Source organism: Choristoneura fumiferana, chromosome 4 (assembly GCF_025370935.1).
Source record: "Choristoneura fumiferana chromosome 4, NRCan_CFum_1, whole genome shotgun sequence".
NCBI classification, from domain to species: domain Eukaryota; kingdom Metazoa; phylum Arthropoda; class Insecta; order Lepidoptera; family Tortricidae; genus Choristoneura; species Choristoneura fumiferana.
The window spans coordinates 1,477,434-1,503,831 of NC_133475.1; the positions used below are offsets into that span (position 1 = coordinate 1,477,434).

Sequence of the window (26,398 nt, forward strand, 5' to 3'; positions counted from 1 at the left end):
ACCTACCACAGTATAGGACCCAAAGTCACCTTTTACAATATCAAACGAGAAGCTCAGCATGGCATAGTTTTCCTTTTATATTTTTTATAGGTACCGTACGAGTATGTACAGTCAAGGAAATTAAATCACTACCCAGGGTGGAACCTTTGTGCTACTAATGTCATATCATATTGACATTCCATACATCTGCTAAGAAATCATGACAAAAACGATTATGAAAAGGTTCCACCCTGGCACGTAAATTAATTTCTTTGACTGTACTATTTTACAATTTTTTCCAGATTTTTGCGCAAACGGTTTGTAAAGGGGGAGAGGGGGATACTCCTCTCTTACAAAAATTAGCAGTTTCTACCAATCTGTAATATTTTTGAAATATTCTACCTACCTTGCCAAAAAGACATCCCCTCTTAACGTGTTAGGGAGGTCAAGTGCTTAAGTCATGATCATGAAGTCTTTCCTGCGATGTTTTTTCACCGAAACGCTGATATACGGTTAAAATTATGAAAAGGAAGAGTCGCTCTTAGTATATAATGTAAGTATGAATATACCTTTGTACGACGCTCTTAAATCTAACCCTTCAGTGTACAGTTGAGATTCTATAAAGTACTGAGCAAAAATTCGATCAAAAATACCTGAACACGCTTAGAAATTTTTGCTCAAAAGTTTAAAAACTCGACTGTACAACACTAACAATTTAATCAAGTGCGTCAATTGATGGAAAATGTGGTTAGGTACTGTCGCGTTTGAAACCTTTTATCGCCTCTTATAAAATGCCCCTGCGACGAGCCGCCCTTTTCAGTCCAACACCACACGCAAAATGATCCAAACCAAGACAAAGACGTGTGAGAAAAAACTTAAAATAGCAGAATTAAAAATATTAAAAATAGTGAGTAAAATAAATTCGCTGAAGTTAAACGATTCTGATATTTGTCAGCTCGATGTCGTTCAGAAAAAGGGCGCGAACATTTTGGCGGGAGTTTTGAAATGTCGTGTAGTACTTCCGGTGGCCATTTTGATTTTGGTGTCAGCGGTATGGTGGCTGTATTTGGATCTATCGACGAAGGTAAGATACAGACAGTGAGGTTAACTATAATGGGTGAATAAAACTGAAACGGAGTATTCAAGACGAAAATCCAGTCCAAAGCCCCAGTATATCTTTAAAGTTTCAGCTTTCTGGGTCCAGAAGCTTCACATATGTCGTTGATGAGTCAGCCAGTCCATCAATCTGCACTTTTCTTTTTAAACTCAATTTTGAGTCCACATATTCGTTCTGGTTACCTACAAACCCTTTTACGTTCTTATTCCTAGCCATCATCTAGAAGAAAACTCTAACGTTCAAGAATGGTCAGAAAGTTAATTAGTTTGCAAAATCAGTCTTGAATATGTATTCAATACGTAAGTACGTACGTAACGTAGATACGTTAGTATTTTAAGTAGGTACCTACACGATATCTGTTCCGTTCCTAGAAGTGCCTGCTCGCCATACCGTCGACCTCCAAGACGCTGTTCCGGCCGCCGGAGGACTGCTCCATGTGCGCGGGAGTGGACAGCGTGACGCGCGTCGCCAACATCTCCGCGCGAGAGTTCGAGGACCTGTATGCGTACAACACCATCCCCGTTATAGTCACTGATGCTACCCAGGACTGGAAGGCTGTTAAGGTATATTAACAAGTCAAATCTAAAATCCTAATCGTAGTTTGCGTGTGTGTGTATGTTGGTTACCCTTTACGCTAAAACTGGTGGATTTTGATGAAACTTGGTATGCAAATAGCTGGACTTTCGGAATAACACATAGACTACTTTTTATCTAGATATTCCTACGGGATCGGGGTAAAATCTCGAAATTTCAATCGCTAGTCTTAGAATGGAGCTTTCGGGTTGAAGGCTCCGACCGCAACTAACTGCTCTCGTGCAGTTGGTCCCAACTGCTCTAAGCAGTCCGTGTATGGAGGATGATTTAAGGCTGTTTCTTGGTCTACCTACATACAGTGTGCAGTAGGTAACTCCCCGCAGGCGGAATAGCGACTAGTGAAACCCAAATCCAGGCCTATGGCATGCGCTATGGAAACCTCCCGTATCCCACATGCCCGGGCCCATGTCATGCGCTATGGAAACCTCCCGTATCCCACATGCGGGCCCATGTCATGCGTTATGGAAATCTCCCGTACCTATTCGGGCCCTATCGACCAATTAAACTGCGACTGCGCCTTTACAGCAAAAAGCGGGTAAGCGTGTTCAAAATAATGCAGTTACAAATAGTCCGTCGGTTTCCCATCCAGGAGTTCAGCTTCGAGTTCTTCCGCGAGTTCTACCAGCGCGGGTCGCTGGGTCGGCAGACCAGCGCGTGTTCCTTCTTCGCGTATAACTCAGGACTGCGCTCGCTGGCCGACGTCTTCGCCATGGACGAACAGAGGGCCAACCTGTCTGGGGCACCTTGGTATGAAGTCAGAAACTATACAATATAAAAACTATGTCTTATAGGTTCATGTCACCATTTATCTCGGCTTCCCTCCCTCCCAACACCAGGCCACAGGCCTCATAGAAAGAGAGAACTTAGGCTGTAGTTTCACGCGGGACCAGCGCGGATTGGGAACTTCATACCAACCTTTGAATTCCTTCACAGCTGTGTTCCACGAAGTTTTCCTTGACCGTAAAACTCGTGGAAAATTTTGAATGAAAACATTTAAGTATGGTTGATTTTATTATGGATATAATAAATATTTTTTCTTTCTTTCTTATAAACATAGGCCCATCCCATCCCAGGATGTTCTATTATACTGATACCTATCTTCACACAAAAGTCCAGCCCAGCCCCCCCCCCTGAAAAATAACCCTAGATACGCCAATCAAAGTCAAAGTCAAAATGTCTTTATTCAATTTAGGCTAGGTATAACAAGCACTTATGAATGTCAAAAAAAATCTACCACCGGTTCGGAAAAACCTCTGTTGAGAAGAATCCGGCAAGAAACTCAACGAGGTATATTTGCCAATGCTTAAATGTAAAGAAATATTGAAGGAATTACCGTACCGCGAGCGTCGCGTGTCCGTACTAACAGCCTGGTCGTAGATGAGCATGTTTCACGCAGGTACGTGGGCTGGAGCACGTGCTTCGAGGCGGAGACGGCGGCGCTGCGCGGGTACTACAGCCGGCCGTACTTCCTACCGCCGGCCGCCGAGAGCGACGCCGTCGACTGGCTCTTCATGGGCGGTCCGGGGCAGGGCGCCCACATGCATGTGAGTAATAAACCAAACCCACACCCTGCTGCTGCTGTAAACACGACCAGGAAGCTTTTCTCAGTAAGCCATCATTGTTGTTATCACAGAAGCCACTGAGACGTTTATTGTGAAAAAGTTCTACTCTGCAGGTTTGGCTACGTGTACTTATGAAGCTTTTCCACCGGCGAGGTGAGAAGATAGTTGAATTTGTATGGCGAAATTTCATTCGGGTTAGGCTATTTACATCATCTATCAGTTAGATCGTCAGAAAATATTGCACACGATTTTTTTATTTTTGCAAGCCTTCATTTAACTTGCCAGTGTGTGTATGCCTGTATGTGCGGCTCAAATCTTGCAACTTAAATTGGATTACTCGCAGTAGTTCCTTTCTTTTCACACTAAAAATTCTCCTTTTCCGTTAAATTCGACCAACTTCCAGGGTCTAGACTTGAAATTTAGCACACTCATGTGCCTAAATTTACTGACAATACAACAATCTGGTAGTGACATCCGGTAGTTCGGACACGATCGTTTCCGTAGGACGGACATCTTGAACGCGCATCGGCTTGTGGTACGCAAATGTAGTTTAGGTAGGTAACATAAAATATAAGTAGTCAACAAAAAATACAATTAAACAAAAATTATAAATATCTACAGCTAGGTAAAGTTCGGTATGACGTATTCAAGAACTTCGACGCGCTTCTTTTTAATTTTTTGTTACATTGCCAAAAGAAAAACGTGTTGACTAAGGCTTGTGGCAGGTGGACTCCGTGCGGCACGTGTCGTGGCAGGCGCAGGTGCGCGGGCGCAAGCGCTGGCAGCTGGCGCCGCCGCCCGAGTGCCTCTACGCGTGCCGGCAGATCAGCTTCACCGTCGCACCGCACGAGATACGTACGTACTCGTAGCATACGTATAGGTCACACGTTTTCAACCGGGGGCCCGCGGCATACCAGTGTGCCGCGTATACTTTCAGATGTGCCGCGATGTGATTGTGAAGAATTGAAATCATGAATAGGTAGCTATTTTAAGGGGCTGCCAGAGGTTTTCATCGATTTTTCGATTCTTCGGTTTTTGTCCACCGGATTTTGAAAAAAAATAAATAAGTACTTAATTTTGTACGTTTTTTTTAAACATTGTCTGAAAAAACACTTATTTCGTATCTCTATTGACGTAAAAGATCTAACATATACGAAATCTACATATTTGGGTTCGTCTTTGACGTCTCTAAAAACGGGTCGAGGGTTTTCATTTGAAACTAATTAACACAAAAGTTATGGCCAGAAAACCAGTTTTTTGGCCTAAAATTGTACAAGTTTGATGCCAAATATCTCGAAAACAATGAACTTTGAAGTAAATATGGGATACTATATTGCTTAAAGCCGTTGTTGTTAATATAATAAGCTACAAAAATCATTAGAAAATTAAGGAATTCAGATCGAAGGTCACTGAGGCACGGGATCCCCTTAACATGAAAATAGTACGAAAACAACTGACGCGTGGCGTGTGCCATTCACGTTGTCAGGTTGTTACAAAGGTTGTTATGATAACGGAGCGGAAGAAATAGCAGAGCGGGTGGAAACCTCCACGCGCCAGTCCGATTCGCACTTGGCTATTTTTTACTGGTGTGCCGTGAAACTTTGACGCACGAAGTGTGCCATTAAAATAAAGAGGTCGAAAACGCCTGGTATAGGTAAAGGTGCGACCAAACCGCTGCTTAAAAAACGGCGACGGTACCACGTGTTCCCTATTTGAATACACTCCACACAAGTGTGAAAATGTCATGCATCTGTCATTCATTTGCCCACAAAAATGTCTAAGTGACATTACTTCCGTTCAGTGCCAGGTCTTGTAAATCAACCAGTTTCCTCGACTGTAAGTGCTTTGAGCGATAGAATCCGAAATACAGAAATTCGCTCGAAGAACAGAACCGTTACAGAAGGCAAAACGGAATGTAACCCCTATAATAGGCCAGCAACACACTTGTGCCTGTTCTGGTGCTGCAGGTGTCCATGGGCGACGGTAATCGCTCACCATCAGGCGACCCGTTTGCCCCTATCCCATAAAAAAAAGATTTTGTTTTCCATGCATTTACGACCGAGAAGTTAACACAATCCTGAATGTTGCAGTGGTGGTGGACACAAACCGCTGGTACCACCGCACCACCGTGCTGCCCGGAGACATCAGCATCACCATCGGCGCAGAATATGATTAAGAGCATTGCGAAGTCATGAGGGTTTCCGTCACAGAGTAGCTGGGTGGTATGAGAGCCTTGTCATTTTTTTTTTTTAGAACAGTGATCTATATTGCCAAAACCTAACTTAACCCTTGATAAGGCCATAAGGAGCATACTACTACAGAATCAAAAGCAGCTATTGAATACATACCCGACAAAGAATATTTTTAAAAGCTAGTCGTATTTTCAATCATTACAATGGAAATTGTGACGTATCATGAAAATAATAAGGTTCAGTTTCCAAATCAATGCAAGTGGTCGCTAAATCACCTCCACCTTATTAAGGGTACTACAAACAAAGACGAAGGTCGGTAAAGGAAGAACCAATGGAGATAAAAAAAAGATTAACCCAAGCAAAAACCCCCAGTTTAACGAGAGAATGCATGCCTCCTCTTCCGGCTTTCCAGCAAATGGCTGAAGCAAGACTCTGGCTAGATAAGAAATCCCTTTTATCCTCTCCTCCCTGTAGCAAGTGGAGTGAAGGCGATCGTATAATTTTAAGGAACAATAAAACTATATTCTGCATACTACATAAACATTTATTCATAAACACCTACGCAACAGTGTGTGATCGTCTACCGAACTACTGGAATGACATCGTCGTCTCTAAGTGCATGCTACAGTACGAGAGAGCCTCTTAATCCAATTATAAAAATTAAGTACACAAGGGTTGCAAGAATACAAAATTATGAATCCACACATTTATTGCCTAAAAAATAGCAAATAAAAAAAACATGTACACAATACAAAATTTGTTTTAATTTAACCCTTCTTCGAATAACACTGGCAAATACAAAGCTTTAAAAAAATCTTCTATGAATATAATGTATATTGGATTTTTCGATACGATTCTTCAACAAATACTTTTAAGCTAGTTCAATATTACTTGGTAACAATTAAGCTACCAATGTCATAGATATACATAGATTTTTTAGTTCAAAACACATACTTACCTACGTCTGAAATCGAAGAAAGGGTACATAACTTGTTACGCAATCTATAACACTACGGCGGCAAACAACCTATTTCTAACCAGACGATACATTACGCGTGATGTACAATATATGGCACAGCCATATACATTCCATAACACATAATAATGGATTCACACGCGTTAGTCGGGTTTGCAATTTGTTTCTAGTTCTTAAAACAGGGCTACTACACAATAATATTTTATACAATCGTTAAATAGAGGATGCGACTTGCCGAGTGGCCTAATAAAGGTAGATGTTTGATTCTTAGTATCAGGGCTCTACACATCCATAAATTTAGCTGTATATTTGGATATTATGGGAAACAGAGAATCATTTGAAATGTAAATAACACTAAATAAACAATTCGACAATGATTGCTTTAAGTGAAGTTACATCTCTAACAGAAATTAAATTCAAGCAGTAATTTTTGTATAATACAGATTTTTAAGGATGTGATTTCAAATTTGACCACCAAGTCTCTGACTTAAATATGTAAAGTCTAAGAAAAGTATTCAGCACATTTCTAATTACTGCAACTCCTGATTGAATAAAAAAAGTAATAAAATGTTAATATAAATAAAAACCAAGGTCAAGCTGAGTGTAGCCCAGCCCCTGTGATGGCCGCCAGTGTTGCCAGTTTACTCTTCGCCTTGCTCGGCAGATTCCAGAATGATCTCGAAGGAGAACGGCTGGAACAGGTAACCCTCGCCGGCGTAGAATTTGCTCTGGAACTCCACCCTGGAGACAAAGGGTAGGTTTGTAGTGAAGTAAGAAAAGGAAGCACGTATAGCGAGAGCTGTTAGAACTATTTATTTAACTTGCAATGTACGTATGTATGTATGTATGTTCGGGTCAAATCTTGCAACTGAATCCTGACCCACTTTTAGTGGTCAGATTGACTTAAAATTTGGCATACTTATGTAAATCTGGTGACAATACAATAACCTGATATTGACATCCTGGTAGTCCGGCCAGGATCATCTCCGCAGGACGGAACTCCTCAGTGGTTAATGGCATCGACTTGAAATTTGGCACGGAAATTAAATGTAGTTCAGATGACAATGCAAGTACAGCCAACAAAAAGTACAACCGGCACAAAAAACCTTTAAAATGTCATTTTCAATCATATCTTGGGTTTTCGTTATTCTTCTAACATGATACATGCGAAAAATGCTTGTTTATAATATTATTATTCTTTTTTTATATGATAGGGGGAAAACGAGCAGGTGGCTCTGATGGAAAGCAATCACCGCTTGGGAAATGATTAGGCTCACGCTAAAACGGCTGGACGGATTTGGATGTAATTCAGCACGTAGATATCCGGACGTGTGTAGCTTACCAGTGCAGCCGGAGCGTGTGGAGGAAGGCTGAGAGCCCCTCCATGAGCACCAGGATGGAGACCGAGATGGCGGCCCAGCCCGCGAACACCACGTACAGGAAGATGCCGCCGCCGAAGCCCGTCGACATCAGCCCTGCACACGGTACAGGTTACAACATAGGGACTTGCATGAGGAGCTGAGGTAACATATCCGTGGATTTACTGACATTCAATACAAATAAGAAATTCAGCCAAATCCAAAAATTTAAGGAAAATTAAATAATGTGGTTTGATAGAACTCTTCTTAATATATAGTTAATGTGTCTACTCCAATAATTATTCGTGATAGACTTTTATTTTGTTTAAAAACCGTTAATAAACATTTGTTCGTGTTTAAAGAATATAAAAGTTGGAGTAGACACATTAACTTATATATTAAGAAGTTCTATCAGACCACATTTTCAATTTTCATTAAATTTTTATGGAATAATCGAGAAAAACTAACAAAAATGCAACATTGCCAGCTCAGCAGGTATAAACACTCTTAAAGTTCTTGGTCGTACTACTCATCGTGGTGGAGTAGCGTCTGCTTATCTATCTCATTCCTTTAAACGAGCAATTCTTATTATATACAATCAGAATCTCGGAAACGGCTCCAACGATTTCAAAGAAGAGAAAGAAAGAAAGAAAGAAAATATTTAATTGCCAACAGTACAGTAAGCGTCAGAGAAAAGGATCCCCCCTTTGGTAATGACATCAAAGCGTTCAATATTTTTGTCATGTTACGTAGAGAGCGAGTTGGTCTAGTGGATAGCTAGTTGGCCTCGACATGCTATGGTTCGCAGTTCAAACCCCGCACCTTGATCTTTTTTTTTAGATTTTATTTATCACCTGTCGTTGATTGTTATTATTATATAAGAGATCTTTGTTAAAATAGGCCTGAGGTATAAAAAAATGATAGGCATGTTGCAAACACAATATTTGTTTATTTATCCATAGATTTCTGGTTCAGTAGGTATACAGTTTTCTTTTTTTGTTAAAATATGATTATTTACCTAGGGTTTGAGCCGAACTAAATTTACAAATATAACACAATACCGGGGGGTGACGTTTCGCTTATACATCATATTTATAAAAACATTAACAACACTTCTTTACATAGACTGTTAATATTAATTGTGCCTGTGATTACTGAGAAAGAACCAACATGCTGAACTATTATAGTATAGCAATTTACATCTTTCTCTATTATCACGGTTTCTGATAACCCTTTTGAAACAACATTAAAAACAATACCTATGTGAGGTCAGATGGTGCATTAACACATGAATACTCGTCAACAAGGGTAACTTGACTGATCATAACAAAGGTCTGTTTATTATTGATAAACTACGAAATAATAGTAATAGGAAATATTAACACTTGCTCTTTCGTTCCAATGCTGTTTTATTGGTAAGTAATAATCTTACTTTTAGTAACGGAGAGGATAGCCCTCACTATCTATTACTTCTTGAAGCCGAGTTTTCATGCTCGAAATCATATTGAAACACGTATCACTATTACGCAACAGTTCCCAGGTTTTGTTTACCTCATTATCCAAATTCTTTTTAGACCTTATCTCACTGGAGTCCCAATTCAATACCATCTGACCCCACAAGTTTTCTATTGGATTTAGGTCCGGACTTTTAGCCGGCCATTCAAATACCGTTATTTCTTTTTGGCTATTTAGCCAGTCTTTGACAATTTTGGACTTATGCACTGAAGAATTATCGTGAACCAAGTAAATTTGTCCTTCAGGATATGCCACACGCACTGACGGTAGCATTACGTCTTTCAACACTTCGAGGTATCGCTCACTGTTCATGCGGCCGCCTATTGCCACTAGCTCGCCTGGGCCCAATGAAGACATCCATCCCCAGTAACCTAAAACAGTCAACCTTTTAAAATCTGTTGCAACATATGATCTAAGAAAACTTCAAAAGAATATTAAATACACGCCTAGCGCGTGATTTAAATAAATGTGATAGATACACAAAAATAGTAAAAATATTTTATTATTACTTCTGTGGTTATTTACCTAGTGTTAAACGCCCGCTTGTTCTCAGATCTAATACGTTGTTGGGGTCATACCTCTCCCCACTTCTTCTCCACATAATTTTTCGCCCATCCTTATCTGACTTAAAGCACTTTTCGTCAGTAAATATAACTATTTCGTTTTCCCAGTCGAAATTTAAGTAACGAGTGGCAAAGTTTACTCTGTTGGTGCGGTGATCGTCAGTAAGCTTGATTTTTCTGGCGGTTTTATAATTATGGATGTTCGCCGCGTGTAGATGTCGTCGAACTGTGCTAAGAGACACCCCAAAAGTTTCAGCACTTGAGCGTGTAGATTTGAAGGGTGCCACTGAGTGAACTTGCACTATATTACGGTGTCGTTCTGATTCATCGGTGTAAGCCACTGGGCGAGGACCTTGGCGATCACATTTCACATCACCCGTCGCTTGATACCTTTGTATCCATCTTCGAGCTGTTTTTCTCTGTATAAAAGAAAACAATAACATTAGAAATACATGAAAAGTGCAATTTGAGAGATATATTTAACAATAAATATAATATTAAAAACTTACCGTTACACCCATATCTCGTGTTATTTTCTTTATAGGTTGTTTTTGTTCCCAGAGAACAACAAATTTAGCCTTCAAAAAAGTTGTTAATCGAACCATAATAAAAGCTTTTCGTGAACTTAACAAATCGGATAATATTACGACGTGGAGATATTCACACAAGGAGATCGACACGAAACGTAACGATTTGTAAATTTCGTTATAAATATACCCTCAGTTAAGTAAATGAGGCTCATAAAGTATATTATCCTACATTCAACCTTAAGTCGCAGTTTAATACAGCAGTCTTTGATAATTCTCTGAAGTTACATTACGGTAGTGCAACAATCGGCATTAAACGCAATCTATCTATTCATATCTATACGCATTAGCTAGAACAGGATGCAAAGATTAAGTAAATATCTGCCACCCTCAAAGTCTCAATATGAAAAAAAAGTTAGAACCCAGTATATCTACAGTCGCTGCTTCTCTGAAAGTCTCTTTTTAATGTGCAAGAAGGTTGTGTTTGCTTTGGCGCTTGGTGCATTGCATTATCTACTAAATACTAATGGCACGCAACTAGCATCTATTAATTTTGCAACTATCGTTAGGTATTCAAATGGCCTAGCGGCAATACGAAGTATTCGACCTGTGCACTACCTGCAGTGAATCGAGTTCGATTCCGAGGATTTCGATAAGAGAAATTTGTGAAAAACGATATTTTTGAAAGTTGTTATTCACCGCTTGGAGAAGATTGACTGTGAGCGTCTTGTGAGCGTGAATGTAACTTGCAATGCGAGTATTGAATATTATAAGAATTATAAGTTGTTGTCCGCTCGTGGAATAATAATAAAACAATTATTACCTACACAATTCGGATCGTATTCAGATATTATTACTAAGATTCTCTTGTCTCACTCACACCTGCGAAGATCGTATCAATTCGAATGTGGTTAAAATTTTTTTATCAATGATCAATGTCTTTTTAATTTTTTTTTTTACTTATTTAAATGATCAGGAAAATACTACAAAAAATAAATAAACCAAAAACATAAATAAAACAAAAAGTGGATTTGAACCCGAGATCTCCCTATGATACACTCGTCTCAGAGCTCGTGATAGTTAACCGCAGGGCCAGACAGTTCTGTCACGTGTCACACAGGGGGTTCCTTTTCTCTGACGCTTACTGTACAAACAATGCAAGACAACAATATAACCAATACAAGTTAGTAGTCTGCCCTGCGGCAAAAGGAGCAAACTCAGCTAATGCAATTATTTCGATGCAATTTGGTATATGGGGGTTTTCGGGGATGACAAATCGATCTAGCTTGGTGTTATCTCTGGAAAAACGCTTATTGTCGAGTTTTAGGGCGAGCTTTGTTCGATCGGCCAGGGCCAGGTACTGTAATAGCATACCTTTCCTGAGCAGCATGTTCCAGGCGACCTCTGCGAGCTGCGCGTGCGCCAGCGACAGCGCCCACAGCCGCAGGTAGGACGCCGTGTGCGAGATGCTGCCCAGCACGTACTCGATCGTGTGGATCGCCTGGCACAAACATACTTATTTGTGTCACAAGGGAGCAAAATGGTGTATTTACGGCGAGGGCGTACATTGAATCCAGAATGTAGCGAAGGATTCTACAACAGAATCCTGAGCGTAATGAGGGATTCAAGTGTTAACGCCCATGATGAAAATAATTTTGCTCCCGAGTGGCTCATACAACTTTTCACACCAAGCATTAAGAAACTTGAAAAAAAATCTAAATATTATTAAAGAACAAGCAGCATAGAAAATGGCGTGGTTTTACAATTATCAACTTCAAAAAATTACATTTGCAATAAAACACTTAGAAAAGCCTTGAACAGAAAAGTTGCACTTTGGTCCCTTTCGTCAGGGAGGAAAAGTTACTTTTCTGAAGGAGAGGTGTGAAAACTCTATTACCATACCATGAACCTCGTGGTCCCGGGTTCGATGCCCACTCGGGGCAGTTGTATGAATAGTACGAATATTTGCTCTCGGGTCTTGGACGTTTTTATCGATGTATTTATGTTTTACCGTTGTCAAATACCCATAGTAAAAGCTTTGCGAAGTTCGGGACTAGGTCAATTGGTTGTTACTTCTTCACATTAAAATAGCTGGACGCATTTGGATACAATTTGGTACAAAGATAGCTGGACGTCTGGAATAACGCATAGGCTACTTTTTATCCCGATATTCCCACGGGACAGAGATAAAATCTTGAAATTTGAACCGTTGGGTTCAGGGTCTTGAAATTTTGTACAGTTGTTCTTAACACAACCTCAATGAAGATCACGATATAATATTTGGAAATTACCAGGGTAATTTTAAAATACCGGAAATTCATTGAACTACCAGGCCGATTAGTTTACGCGTGCCAAGCCGCGGGTAAACTCTAGTAGATATTTTATAAGCGTTACCTGGTGTATGAAGACCTCGGAGATCTCCTCATCGTGGTGCGCGGGCGCAGCGACGACGGCGCCGGCCGCCTGTCCGTTCTCGGCCGTACCGGCGATGCTCTGGTGCCCGGCGCGCTAACACGGCAACACCACACAACATTCAGCATGGAGGTGCTTCGAGCGGTACACTCCGCTGCATTCATATGTGCCACAGCGAAGCGTGCACAAATATTTGACACGCCCTAACCCTACCGGCCCTACAAATAGAGTCGTACCGTATCAGACATTTATGCACGCTTCGTTGTGACAGATATTGGTGCGGGGTGCAGGTGACTTTACGTATACTTCATTTTTTCTGCATTAGAAAGAAGGTAAGCGATCTCGACGTGTATTTTTATTGAAAAACACTTTTGAGAAATAAGTCACAGCAAATATGTAGCAATTAGCAAGGACATATGATCATTTACATGCTTTTGGTATCATAAGTAATAGTTACTGTTTTTTTTTAAAACGTTTTTCATTAAAAAGACTCGTCAAGATTGTTTGCCTTATTTCTAATCCTAAAATAAACGAAGTATACGCTCGGGGGAACGTCACCCTCCCATGATATTGCAATATTTCTTAAACAATGTGTTAATTAAATAAATGAAAACCCCGAAACTTTAATGAAATTCATATTATTCGAACTTGTTTAATGTTTGAATTTCATTTTTTTTGTACTAGTGCTTTTAAACTTACCTCCAACTATCCGATGACGAGAAGCAAGAAATTAGAAACAATTTGTTAGGTTATTTAAACAAGTAATAAATAATAAAATACCTTTGACCATTTTAATCGAATACCTTCTAGAGATATTGTACAGTCACCAGCACCAATATCTGACACAACAAGCGTGCATAAATATCTGATACGACTATTTCTAGGGCCGGAAGGACGTGTCAGATATTTTTGCACGATCCGCTGTGGCAGATATTAATGCTGGTGACTGTACTATATGTGCTAAGAGAAGAAAAAGGGAATAATTTATTCTAGTAGTATCAGGAACTAAATTCTCTTTAGTACTTAGTATAGTACATGTACTACGTAAACCCTGCATTCTAACCGAAACGTAACCAAACTGGGCTAAAGATGCTGGTCGCATAAACAAAAGGCATACGGCATTAAATAGAAAAAACTGTTACTGCATGCGTGTCAAAATGTATAATGCTGTCCCTAAAGATATAACAGAACTCCCATTAAACCAATTTAGAACGAAAATGTACAAGTGGCTACATGAGAAACTGTTCTACTCAGTGAGTGTTTTTTTTTTAATATAAATTAATATATAAGTAAAGTCATCGGTATAAGTTTATAATGTTGTATGCTATTACAACTTAGCAAAAAATTATATTTAATTTTCAAAATGTAACACCTTGCTGTACCATTTTTTATGCAAATAAAGATGATAAAGATTATTATGATCTGCCGGCCACTCGTACACTTGAAGTGCAGCTAGCGTAGTACACTATAAAAAGTTTAGTACAGTGTAGTAAACTTTTTATAGTGTACAGGAATATCTAAATTATAATTAGATTTAAATTATTGTCTTTCTTATTTTCTTTTTGTTAAGTTCCGCATGCCTTGTTTGGTAGATTCTAGTGAAACTCAATGCAATTTATGTAATTTATTTGCACCTGAAATCAAGTGAAATAAATAAATTTCAATTTGAAAATACAGCGACGGAACTGCAATAGAAAATATATGGACAGTCGGCAGTCACGTTGCAGCTGGAATGCGGTCAGTTCGGGACTGGGCCCCGGGTTTAGGGTAACATTATAATAAAGTGGTACTCACAGCGCGCCTCTTCTGCTCCTGCATGATGAAGTAAGGTTTCCCGAACAGCATCACCGGGATGCACAGCAGCGCCAGGATCACGAACAACTGGAGACAAATACACTTCAACGTCTATACCTATTCATAGTTATTTAAAAATTGCAACCACAAGGGTATACACAAGATGTTCTTAATTCTAGTCAGTACACATCAACATCTTATTGTCTAATAAGATTGCTCATTTCAGTAGCTCTGTCATCAGCGCGGTGGTTCAGCGGTGTTGGACTCAGGGCTTGTTAACGTTACCAAATTCACATTATAAGTAACGTTACGTAACGGTAAAATCGTAAAAATACCTTGTACCGGTATTAAATTATAACGTTACTTAATAAATTAACATTATAGTAACGTTACCCAATTAACGTTATTTAAGGACGTTAAATTTTCTTTACATATAAGCATATTAGGGTTCGATAACGTAACCCAATTCACATTATAATAACGTGAAAAAAGTAACACTACTTCAATCAGTAATGTTTGTTTTTAGTTTTTCCGGGACCATGAGACTTGAAATGGACTCAAAACGTCGGGATCAAAATTATAATCGCGAATGCATGATATAATCCGTAAAGTAGTTTGTCCAGTGGTGGTGTAGTATAGCACGTGGCACGGAATGCCGAGGACCTGGGTTCGATTCCCAGCGCTTATTTTTCTGGTTTTTCTATGCATCTATATTCCAGTTTGTATTTTTGATATGGGTTTTACGGGATGACCGTAAAAGTAACAAAAAAAAAGAAATTGAAATAAAAAATACAAAAAGATTCCAAAAAAACAATCTTAAGTAGTTTAATTTATATCATGTAAAAAAATAACAATTCATAATTATTTTTGATATTAATTACATACAAGCACATACATATCTATATGATGACCAGGGACGTTGCTATAATGTAAAAGTGAGAAGTAATCATTTAACGACACTTTTGAATTAACGTTAACAGCTTATAACGTTACCATTTTTATACCGGTAAAAAATTGTAAAAGTAACGGTACATCGTTTAACGTTAATACTGTTTGACAGAGGTAACGATACCAACTTTTTAATGGTATTTGAAGCCCTGGTTGGACTTGCGAACCGGAGGCACAAAGAAAAGAAAGTGACAATGGGCAGGCCATATAGTACGGAGAACGGATGGCCGTTGGGGCCGAGAAGGTCTCGAATGGAGACCACGCAACAAGCGCAGCGTAGGACGTCCACCGAGATGGACGGATGACCTGGTTAAAGTGGGTTCACGGTGGATGCAAGCCGCTTCCAACCGAAGCAACTGGAAGTCTATGGGGGAGGTGTACGTCCAACAGTGGCCGTCCTACGGCTGAGATGATTATCTCACCTTCTGTATGGTCATCTGTCCGGCGAACATGGTGTCGTCGCACTCGGGCCGCGGGTTCTCGTCGTGTTTGAACAGCATCATGTTGATGAACGTGATCAGGATCGACGGCGCGCAGTAAGCACTCTGCTTCACGAACTCTGCGAAACACACGAACTGAGTTGGAGAAAATACAAAAAAAAAAGTATTTTTTGCGATATTTTCACAATATAAAGATAATATTTTTTTTTTTTACTTTTTAAATTTGTATTAGTAATTGTAATACGGAATTTGACAACTCTTAAATTTGTTATACGAGCTGTATTATTAATAATGAGAATTATATACATATAGACAATTTAACATTTTTTAATTTTGGTGCTAGGATTCTGTGAAGAAAAAGCTGCCATTGCCACCGACAGTCACAAATTCAGGACATCCTCAAACATTTTAATCTATTTATTTAAATGAATTGTTATTATTTTCTTTACTTATTGTGATAGTATTATAAAAAAATATAATTATAATAAAAAATAAAATCAAAAATCAAAGAAAAGAAAAATCTGATGAAAATGTTTTTTTTTTAAATCTATATTATGTATAATACCGATTTTTATTAAGAAAAGTTTTACTGGTCCAGCGGTGGTGTAGCGGTATAGCACACGGCACGGAATGCCGAGGACCTGGGTTCGATTCCCAGCGCTGGTCTTATTTTTCTGGTTTTTCTGTGCATCTATATTTCAGTTTGTATTTTCGATATAGGTTTTATTATTATTATTTACGGGATGATGGTACCTCCTGGCTGCCGAAGTTTCCCGGGTTGGGCCCGTAGTTCAGAGAGCGCATAGCAGGTAGCAGCGCGAGTACCTGACTCCTGGCTGCCGAAGTTTCCCGGGTTGGGCCCGTAGTTCAGAGAGCGCATAGCAGGTAGCAGCGCGAGTACCTGACTCCTGGCTGCCGAAGTTTCCCGGGTTGGGCCCGTAGTTCAGAGAGCGCATAGCAGGTAGCAGCGCGAGTACCTGACTCCTGGCTGCCGAAGTTTCCCGGGTTGGGCCCGTAGTTCAGAGAGCGCATAGCAGGTAGCAGCGCGAGTACCTGACTCCTGGCTGCCGAAGTTTCCCGGGTTGGGCCCGTAGTTCAGAGAGCGCATAGCAGGTAGCAGCGCGAGTACCTGACTCCTGGCTGCCGAAGTTTCCCGGGTTGGGCCCGTAGTTCAGAGAGCGCATAGCAGGTAGCAGCGCGAGTACCTGACTCCTGGCTGCCGAAGTTTCCCGGGTTGGGCCCGTAGTTCAGAGAGCGCATAGCAGGTAGCAGCGCGAGTACCTGACTCCTGGCTGCCGAAGTTTCCCCGGTTGGGCCCGTAGTTCAGAGAGCGCATAGCAGGTAGCAGCGCGAGTACCTGACTCCTGGCTGCCGAAGTTTCCCGGGTTGGGCCCGTAGTTCAGAGAGCGCATAGCAGGTAGCAGCGCGAGTACCTGACTCCTGGCTGCCGAAGTTTCCCGGGTTGGGCCCGTAGTTCAGAGAGCGCATAGCAGGTAGCAGCGCGAGTACCTGACTCCTGGCTGCCGAAGTTTCCCGGGTTGGGCCCGTAGTGCGTCCACTTGATGAACATGAGCAGCACCATGTAGAAGAACAGCAGCGTCAGGAACGCTATCTGCGGGACGAACTCCACGTAGATGCTGATGCGGCGCTTGAAGTACCTGCGGCAGTGTACGTTTACCCCCGTGAACTATCCATTGATTCAATTTATTTGACGGATAAGTGTGATGCCGTCTCTGTTTGTTTTGTTCGAATGGACTCGCCCTTAAACTGTCACAACTTCTAACTTTTAGATGATTTGTACCTCATAACATGCAACTTTTAATAAGTAACTCAGGAGAGGTTAACATGGCAACAAAGTACACTAAAAAGTCGATTGACCCATACCGCCACTTCGATTGTTTCTATCTGCACCTGACCTTAATAAATATATGGGACTGACTAGCTTTGGCCCACGGCTTCGCCCGCTTGGAATTCGGTTATCGCGCGCTGTTCCCTCGGGAACTGTGCATATTTCCGGAATAAAAAGTAGCCTATGTCACTCTCTGGACCATAAACTATCTCTATGCCCAAAAACACGTCGATCCGTCGCTCCGTTTGCACGTGAAAGACGGACAAACATACAAATACAAATTAGTATGGATTCGGACACTAGAGACTATCCATCGAGGTGATAATAATATACCTACCTCCTTCCTTACTTCGATAATATGGAAAAACCAACTAAATTGTCATTTTGAACATGAAACTACCGTGAGACTCACTCATATTAAATATAATGACCCGGATAACTCACGTCTTAAATCGAGTTTAGCTCGACATGTTTCGGGCTAATCCGTAGCCCTTCGTCTTCGGAGCAACGCGACTAAGCGGCTGCTGTGCGCGTGTTGCAGCAGCCGCTGAGTCGCGTTGCTCCGAAGACGAAGGGCTACGGATTAGCCCGAAACATGTCGAGCTAAACTCGATTTAAGACGTGAGTTATTCGGGGTCATTATATTTAATATAAATTGTCATTGATTGAATTGAAGCGAAGCGATTGTTTTGCAGATTGGCTCACCGGCAATATTTTTCTATGACAGGCCATAGATAAAATAAATAAAATGTTGACTCACAAATGATTCCAGAGTGACATGCAGACACCAAACAACATGTGGAAGACTCCGATGATGATCGAGATCTTCATCTTGTACGCGTTCATGAAGATGATCTTGTTGGCCTCAGCGAGCTGACAGACAAACACACATAAGAAACAATTCAAATAAAAAATGGAAATTATAAATAATTTGACATATCAATCAATCGAGGTAGTTTTTACAAGTACTGAAAATATATTTAGAAGTATTTTTATGGGAATACTGAGCTTTAATAGACTAAGATTTATGAGTATTTTACAAAACGTTGTCCCGTCATGAAATTGACAAGAAATCTTTTTGTCAAGAAATTATTAACATAAACTACATAAAACATCCACAATTTCTTGACGTCAGGAAAACGTCACGAAATCTTGTGAGGAAAAAATCGTAACTTTATAACTACATCAAAACTATTGGATCCAAGAATAAAGATTATCTGGGTAAGGCCGCGAATTTTGACCAATTTGGACGTTTCAAATTTGGAAGGCTGATAAAAAAAAACTGATAACACCTAGAGGTTTAATTTTTTTTTTATTATATGACACGATATAAACTCTCAAGGTCGCAAATGAGATAATTGATTTAAACCCTTTTAAAAAATAATAAAAATATATTACCGTCCAAAACGTAACGAAAATTGACTATTTTTTTTGACCACGAGTACTTAATACCTTATTATTTTCATGCTATTTAACTTCTCATGATCATGATTTTGTTTAAACGAAATTTTATGATATAACGATAGTCCTACCGATTGCGGAATCATGATAATCAAATAATTTTCATGTTTTATATTTATTTCTTTTCACGTGCCAAAAAACCACGTTTTCGTTACGAATACTTAGGTGACGCTTTTTTAAGCTACCTTTAACGCCAATTTCGGTAGAAATTTGTTTTTGTACACTGGCAACTAATACTCTAATAGGGCAACATCGATGAGATAAATAAATCTCATCAGTTTGTTGACAAACAGCCATCAAAAGTGACGCGGAGGTTTTTTTTCGAAAAAACGTCGAAAGTGCTTGTTCGATTTTAAGGGTAAGTAGTGATTATTTTTAACTGGTTGTTTTTTCATACGATAGGGTAATCTTTTCCATGTAAGTGGCATGTGTTATTATGTTCAAAATGTCGTTATTCACCATGATAAACGATTTTTTGTATAAAATACGTTACACTTTCGTTACGATTACGTTACATTTTTACAAAATGCTACGTATTTTGTACATAACGTAACGAAAAAATGTGGTAAAGGGAAGTTTACACAGAAAAATTCTAACTTACACCAGTTTATTATTAGGTTTCCAATGACTGCACGCACAGTAAGTTAGTTAGATGGATATTTTGAAGTTAAATAAATTTTAATCTGTAGGTGCAGGGATCGGCACAAGAGAATTGTGGCGAGTTCTGTATTCACGTCCTGCTACATGCATAGCGTATTTAAAGTGAGAGACAAACGGAGAGATTCACTTACCTACTTAGTTCATTTGTTACCTAAACTTAATAATCATAATAATTTATTTCCAAAAACATCTTTTTACATTGTCCACTTAACTAAGATACTTCCTAAATTGGTAAAACCTGTGATTTAGGGTTTTGGCCATTTCTTTGAGGTATTTAATAGCTTGTACAGTCGAAGTCACAAGCATGCTCACAACTAGGTGGTAGGACCTTGTGCAAGGTCCGCCCGGATTGCTACCACCATCTTCCTCGCTAATCCTGCCGTGAAGCAGCAGTGCTTGCACTGTTGTGTTTCGGCGTGGTGAGTAAGACAGCCGGTGAAATTACTGGCACGAGGTATCCCATCATAGGCCTGGTTGGCAGTGTTAATACCCCTGGTGTTGAGATTTTTATGGGCGGTGGTGATCTCTTACTCATTTGATCGTTTGCCATCCAGTCGAATAAAAAAAAACCACATCCAAATTCGTTATGCTTATAAATGTGCACCTTATTGTCAGTGTTAGAGAGGCATGTAAAGATACACTTTTGGAAATAAAAACTAGAGGGTACTTCTACTTCCACATTCTCATGTTTAGCTCTATAGATCTCATATAGGACAGCTATCGTCAGAAAGTTCTAGTAAAAATACTTTATTATATGAGATGTATTTGCGTTACGTTTTATTGTCACTTTTTTTTTTTTTATGTAACGTCATGTCACATTTGTTATTTCTATGTCACATTGGTCAAAATTCGCGGCCTTACCCATCTGACTTTTTATCACCATTACCACAAGGTTTTGTATATATTTAAACACAATATTACTTATTTTTAACCCCCGACGCAAAAATAGGGGTGTTATAAGCTTGACCGCTATGTGTCTCTGTGTGTCTGTCTGTGGCACCGTAGCCCTTAAACGGGTGGACCGATTTGATTGCGATTTTTTCATTTGAAACCAAGTTTTCCAGCGATGGTTCTTAAGACATGTTTTATCAAAATCGGTTAGGCCGTTTTTGAGATATTGAACTTTGAAGTGACAAGGTCGGGGGTTTTCCAATTTTTTGTTGGTAAGGCTATGTTTTTTGTGTGTTTAACTAGCGTCAGGATTTTTTTTGCTCACCCGCGACCAATTCTCACGACTAAATACGACGCAATCGCGTATGCGTGACGCGATCAATTTGACTTGAAATTAAGATGACAACGCAAACACAGTCAGGCAAAAAAAGACTCGTGCCAATTGTTTTTTATAAAAGATTATTTAAGAATTACCTGCCAAACGGGATCAATTCCAAACGGATACGGCTGTTGCAAATAGTCAGGCGAGTCCGGGTTCAGCTGGAGAACGGCGTTGCTCTGGAGAGTGGAGAGGTTGTAGTTGCTTCTCCACGCCGAGCCGAAGATGTTGAGCGACTTGGAGAATATGTCGTTGTATATGAGCCCGGTGTACATGGAGAATAGACCCATGAGGAGGATTATGTAGCGACCGCCGAAGAATATCGTCCAGATCTGTGGAGAATACAGTTGGTTATTAACAAACCGAAGTAAGAATATGCCGTGGTGGCCTTGTGGTTTTACCTATGGCCTCTCAACCAGGGGATCGTGGGTTCAATTCAAACCCGGGCTAGAACCTGAGTTTTTCGAAATTCATGTGCGAAATTATGACCTGAACAGCGGAAAAAAGTCTTTATTTTTTGACACATTTGTGACTTTTTTTCATACAGTTTAAAATGGACACATAAAAATTGAATCCGAGTAAGAAGAACCCAGAATTGGCTAATTCTGAAAAAAGGGTATATTTGCAAATGCCCCCGTACGTTGCCTTAGGAGTTCAAGAGCTGCCCTTGGTCTTACCTCGCTGTCGATCTTCTTGGCCTGCAACGGCTTCTCCTTGTAGCACATCCAGAAGCCGAAGGCGGCCATCAGAGCTCCGTGGCCCAGGTCTCCGAACATCACCGCGAACAGGAACGGGAACGTGATGATCGTGTACGGCGCTGGAATAACAAGTTAAATTATAATAACTAGAGGACTTTTAATATGCAGTCGCCTTTAGATATATCATGATGGGCGAGGTACTATTTCGCAGACATTAGCTGGTTTCTCTGACGTTTCTCCGGTGACCGGCGCCGACGACGTTCGAATGACGGAAATGTTTGAGGTTTTGTTCGGAAATGTTTGAGTGGCGGCGAGAAGGCACCGTTAATTCGTGCGGTTAATTCGTGCGGTGCGACGCACATCCAGACGCCGCCGGTCGGGTGTGACGGGCCAGAGAAACCAAGGCCTTACATTTTTAATTATTATTTTAATATTTTTGTTTTGTATTCTTGTGTGTATGTTGACAAGACAAATTTTCGGAAAAAGTACACACATTTGGAAGGTGATTAGAAAAACTGAGACATTTACTGGGCTATCTAATACCAAACGAATATAATTTGAAAAAAGTACGCCTTATTAAATAGTTCAACATCTCGTGAAAGTATATTTTTTTTATTTTGTATTTTTAATCGTATCGTAAGCCCCAAAAATGTTATGTTTTTTTTATTTTATTAATCTTATCAAGGTGTTAGAGCACTCACCAGGATTGACCTCGCGGTAGGTGGCGACACCGTACGCATAGATGAGGTTCTGGAAGGCGGAGGTGAACTTGTTGGTGCGATTGTACGTCGGAGGGTCTTCCGCCGTCTCCATGCGATTCAGGATCGGAGGGACGGAGCTACCGCTGCGTTCCTAAGGGAGAATAAAAATATATTGTTATTATCTCCTTTTATTGAACAGGAAAGGTAAAATTAACACACAGCTTAACTATTTTAAGGTCCATAAGAGCAACTGTTCAGAGATTGGCGCTTGATAAGAAAAGATACAAGGAGCTGACTGCCAACCTTCAGTAATGGAATGGCACTTGAAGAAGAAGTAGATACTAAAGTCATGACCATGGTTGCACCACTGCTGCTGCTGCTGCTGATGGAGTCATCATTTCTCATTGTCTTCCACCATTAGCGGGTTTCCTCTGTTAGTATAGCATCGCACTCACCGTTCCCCTCCTAAGAGCCAGCTGTATGGTCTCCAGATCCAGCGCGGGCACCCAGCACTCAGCGATGAGACACTTCTGCGTGACGTCCAAGTTGAAGAGGTTCAGGGTGTGGTAGATCGCCTTTATTTTGCGGACTTTGACGAACCAGTTCTTGATGTTCTTGGCCGCTGCGACCAGCACGCGGTGCCTGTGGTCTTGGGTTTGGCCGAGGACCTGTTGTGGAACAAACCAGTTCAGCATGAGCTACAAACTAATATTAAAAACGCGGATGTATGTTTGTTTGTTACGCTTGCACGCTTAAAGCCCTCAACCTGCCGTGAGTGCCTTTTGACCCCGGGGAAGACATATGCCAGTTTTTATCCTGAAAAACTTCATAGTTCCCGCAACTTCGTCTGTGAAGTATTCATTTATAGGATAAAAACCATTGTGTTTAAAACTTTCGTGATTTTCACTCATATAATATCACAAACGCCACGGTCGGTCTACTCGTGACCACGGCCACTGTAATGTGGTCGAAACGTCGAGGTAAATATTACTCGTGTGTTTAGGGTGATAAGTCGCGTTTGTGGTATTTTAATTAAAAACTACCTGACATCAAATTTCAACTGAATCGGTTCAGCGTTTTAGGCGTGAAGAAGTGCCAGACAAACGTATTTATTTTCGTACTACTTAAAAATATTAGTGGAAGTAAGAATGAAATTTTGTAGTGTAGTGTATTAATTACAGTGAATGACATCGAAGTTGGTGTGGAGGCTTAAAAAATCACCCTGCAAAAAATCTCCGCCATTTTTTTAAGTCTACGAGTATTAGAACTTAACATTTTCCCGGTAGCCCAAGGCATTATAACATAATTGTTCGTATCCACTACAACGTAATTACTTCAAATAGCTACAGAAGCCAAAACAATCACGAATCATTACCGTACAAGCCTCGCACATAATAATGACATAAATGTCAAAGCCTTGTCCTATAATGATAGGCCCAAGGCTCGTTGTATGTCATTTGTTTACAGCCAGCATATGACGTGACCCCAATATGGTAAAGTAAGCTATAACGTACGTGTTTAATATTTATTACATAGGCTATTTAGTAGGGCCTGAGAACCTAGTAATTCTAGTACAGGTAAAACAGATTCGCTCAAGATCATGAGATCAAATAAAATCATTGCTACAAATATTTGGACTTCAACGTGCAAACTTTAGTAAAACGTGACACGTCTATTTTATTAAAAATCGAAATATACTCCCGACTTAATCCGAATTGATTTTAATTTAAAAAAAAGGCGTAGCTCCCGTTGAAAAATAAAAATTTAGGTACTAGCTCTCTATCCTGTGTAGGTAGCGATTAAGGTGCTTTTTCACTTGGTACGGATATGTAGTTTAGATGACAATGCACGTACACTCAACAAAAAGTACAGTCTGCAAAAAAAGCTTGTTTAAAAAAAAAAAAAAAAAAACTTATTTCATTAAGCGTCCCACCCGCTCCGTGCAAACCACGTCAGCTGGCGTAGGCCCTTAGGGCTTCCGCACAAAACTGCGACTTCGCATCGCATTGCAAAAATCTGCGAGCTCGCAGGACGCATCGCAAAAACTTCCGATCTGATTCGCATGGCGCATTCCTGCGAATTCCTGCGATATCGTATCGCAGCAATGAGGGCTATCGCGAATGAATTCGCCGCTAGAGGCGCTAGTGTAGCGTGAGGTCTCCGAAATGTCAAATCTCATAGTTTTTGGGTGAGCTACGCGGGTTTATTTATAATTAGAATTTTTTTGTGAATATTTTGCATTACCTGAAATTAATTATGGCAATTATGCGTTACGGGGCAATGAATGTCTGTGTTTTGAGACAGTTTTGTCTTTCGGAAACTTTTGTCCTCCCTTTCTTTCCGAACAAAACGGGACTAAGCAACACTGTGGTGGCTGGATATTTTTATGGTACGGTTTTAAGGTGTTTTAAATATGATTTTAATCTAAACTTTGTTTTAACGCCCGTAATAACAGACTTTAAAAGCCATACTTAAAAACCTCACGCAACAGTGCGCCATCTAGTGAGACAAAAAACGATAGCCCTCATTCGCATCGTTAGTTCCTGCGATGCGGCGTCGCATCGCATCGCATCGCAGTTTTGTGTGGGAGCCCTTAGTCCTGGGCTTACCGTGTTGAGGTCCTCGATGCGGGTCATGACGCCCATGGCCATCTCGCGACGGTCGGCCGGCGCCTCCGGGCACGGGTACAGCGTCGCGCGGAACCCTTCGCAGATCTTCTTGACGCGCGTCTTCAGCTGGTCGCCTTGGAAGAATATGATGAACACCGATTTGTACACCTGGTCCGACTGGGGAATGGAAATTTTAGGTTAGACCGCGTTTCGCCGTGAATGTAGGTAGGCTAATACTAATTTTTAGGAAAATATAGAGTACCTACCGATATGAAAAGAGAAAAATATTATGGGACCATTAACACTAATTTCCCTAGTCCCAAAGTAGACAAAGCATGTGTTTGGAACTTAAGGGCCTAAAGGACTATAGGCAACAGATAAAAACATCTACATAATATACATAGATAGATACTACTTATACACTTTAAACATTCAAGATTCGAGAGCAATATTCGAATTTTTCATACAAATATCAGCCCAACCGGGAATCGAACCTTAACTTTCAGCTTGGCAGTCAGGTTTTCTAAAATGTTTGACATTGTTTAAAAGTCTGTAACTAAAGTTCCCATGACAAAACTGCTAACCCATATCCTCAAGAAATAGAGACCATAAATGTATACAATTGTAGATATTTTGTTGATCAATCAATAAGACATATCATCCAACTCACCGACGAAGGATCTTCGAGCGGCGTGTCTATCTCCGCCTGTCGCAGGAACACGTTGCCTCGGCAAGCGCGCCATAGCATGCGCTCAAACGCCGGAATGCGCTCGCGCAGGATCACTCCCGCGACGAAACTATACACGTAGTACAACGTTAGTGGTGTTGCAATGGTGGTTCACGTTTGGTGATATAGCCGCGGTATTTTTTCAATTAAAACTGGTATGTGGAATTTTGAGCAAAGTGGTTGCAGCGTTCGTGACGCCGTGTCAGTGACGCCGCGACAGAGCGGCAGTAGGTACAAGGTTCTATACAAGCTGATTTTAATGACATTCGGTATGGATACAAAAGCATAAAAAAAATTGATGGTAATAAAGTAACATTTAAAAAAAAAGTTGCCCTTAGTACTAATTCAAATAGATAATTTGATTTTATAGGATAACGCAAAATTAAATGCGAGTACCTTATACCGAATGACATATCGAAATTTGGATAATGACTAAAAAACATTTC

The 26,398-nt window shown here is 40.3% G+C and overlaps 2 protein-coding genes across 6 annotated transcripts in view; one reads left to right on the top strand and one right to left on the bottom strand.

Annotated features, from left to right (window-relative positions):
- Positions 1-732: 732 nt before the first annotated feature.
- On the top strand, positions 733-5,875 carry LOC141427245 (uncharacterized). 2 transcript variants are annotated; one of them, XM_074086491.1, is made up of 6 exons: positions 733-1,063; positions 1,468-1,659; positions 2,280-2,437; positions 3,087-3,234; positions 3,978-4,107; positions 5,343-5,875. In XM_074086491.1, the coding sequence occupies exons 1-6, from the start codon at positions 818-820 to the stop codon at positions 5,426-5,428; spliced, it is 960 nt and encodes a 319-aa protein (XP_073942592.1). In that variant the 5' UTR covers positions 733-817; the 3' UTR covers positions 5,429-5,875. The 2 variants fall into 2 exon arrangements, with proteins under 2 accessions (XP_073942592.1, XP_073942593.1); XM_074086492.1 differs by lacking the exon at positions 2,280-2,437.
- Positions 5,876-5,967: 92 nt separating this feature from the next.
- Positions 5,968-26,398, bottom strand: part of LOC141427244 (V-type proton ATPase 116 kDa subunit a 1-like) — a 50,495-nt gene continuing 30,064 nt past the window's right edge. For all 4 annotated transcript variants that reach the window (XM_074086487.1, XM_074086486.1, XM_074086490.1 and 1 more), the window contains 14 exons: positions 25,896-26,022; positions 25,226-25,402; positions 23,072-23,284; positions 22,617-22,767; positions 21,895-22,034; positions 21,313-21,549; positions 18,587-18,699; positions 17,487-17,635; positions 15,960-16,096; positions 14,590-14,676; positions 12,778-12,891; positions 11,758-11,884; positions 7,763-7,895; positions 5,968-7,161 (listed from right to left, as the gene is read on the bottom strand). In XM_074086487.1, coding sequence (XP_073942588.1) covers positions 7,062-7,161; positions 7,763-7,895; positions 11,758-11,884; positions 12,778-12,891; positions 14,590-14,676; positions 15,960-16,096; positions 17,487-17,635; positions 18,587-18,699; positions 21,313-21,549; positions 21,895-22,034; positions 22,617-22,767; positions 23,072-23,284; positions 25,226-25,402; positions 25,896-26,022 — 2,005 coding nt within the window. In that variant the 3' untranslated portion in view covers positions 5,968-7,061. The remainder of the gene's footprint in view (positions 7,162-7,762; positions 7,896-11,757; positions 11,885-12,777; positions 12,892-14,589; positions 14,677-15,959; positions 16,097-17,486; positions 17,636-18,586; positions 18,700-21,312; positions 21,550-21,894; positions 22,035-22,616; positions 22,768-23,071; positions 23,285-25,225; positions 25,403-25,895; positions 26,023-26,398) is intronic.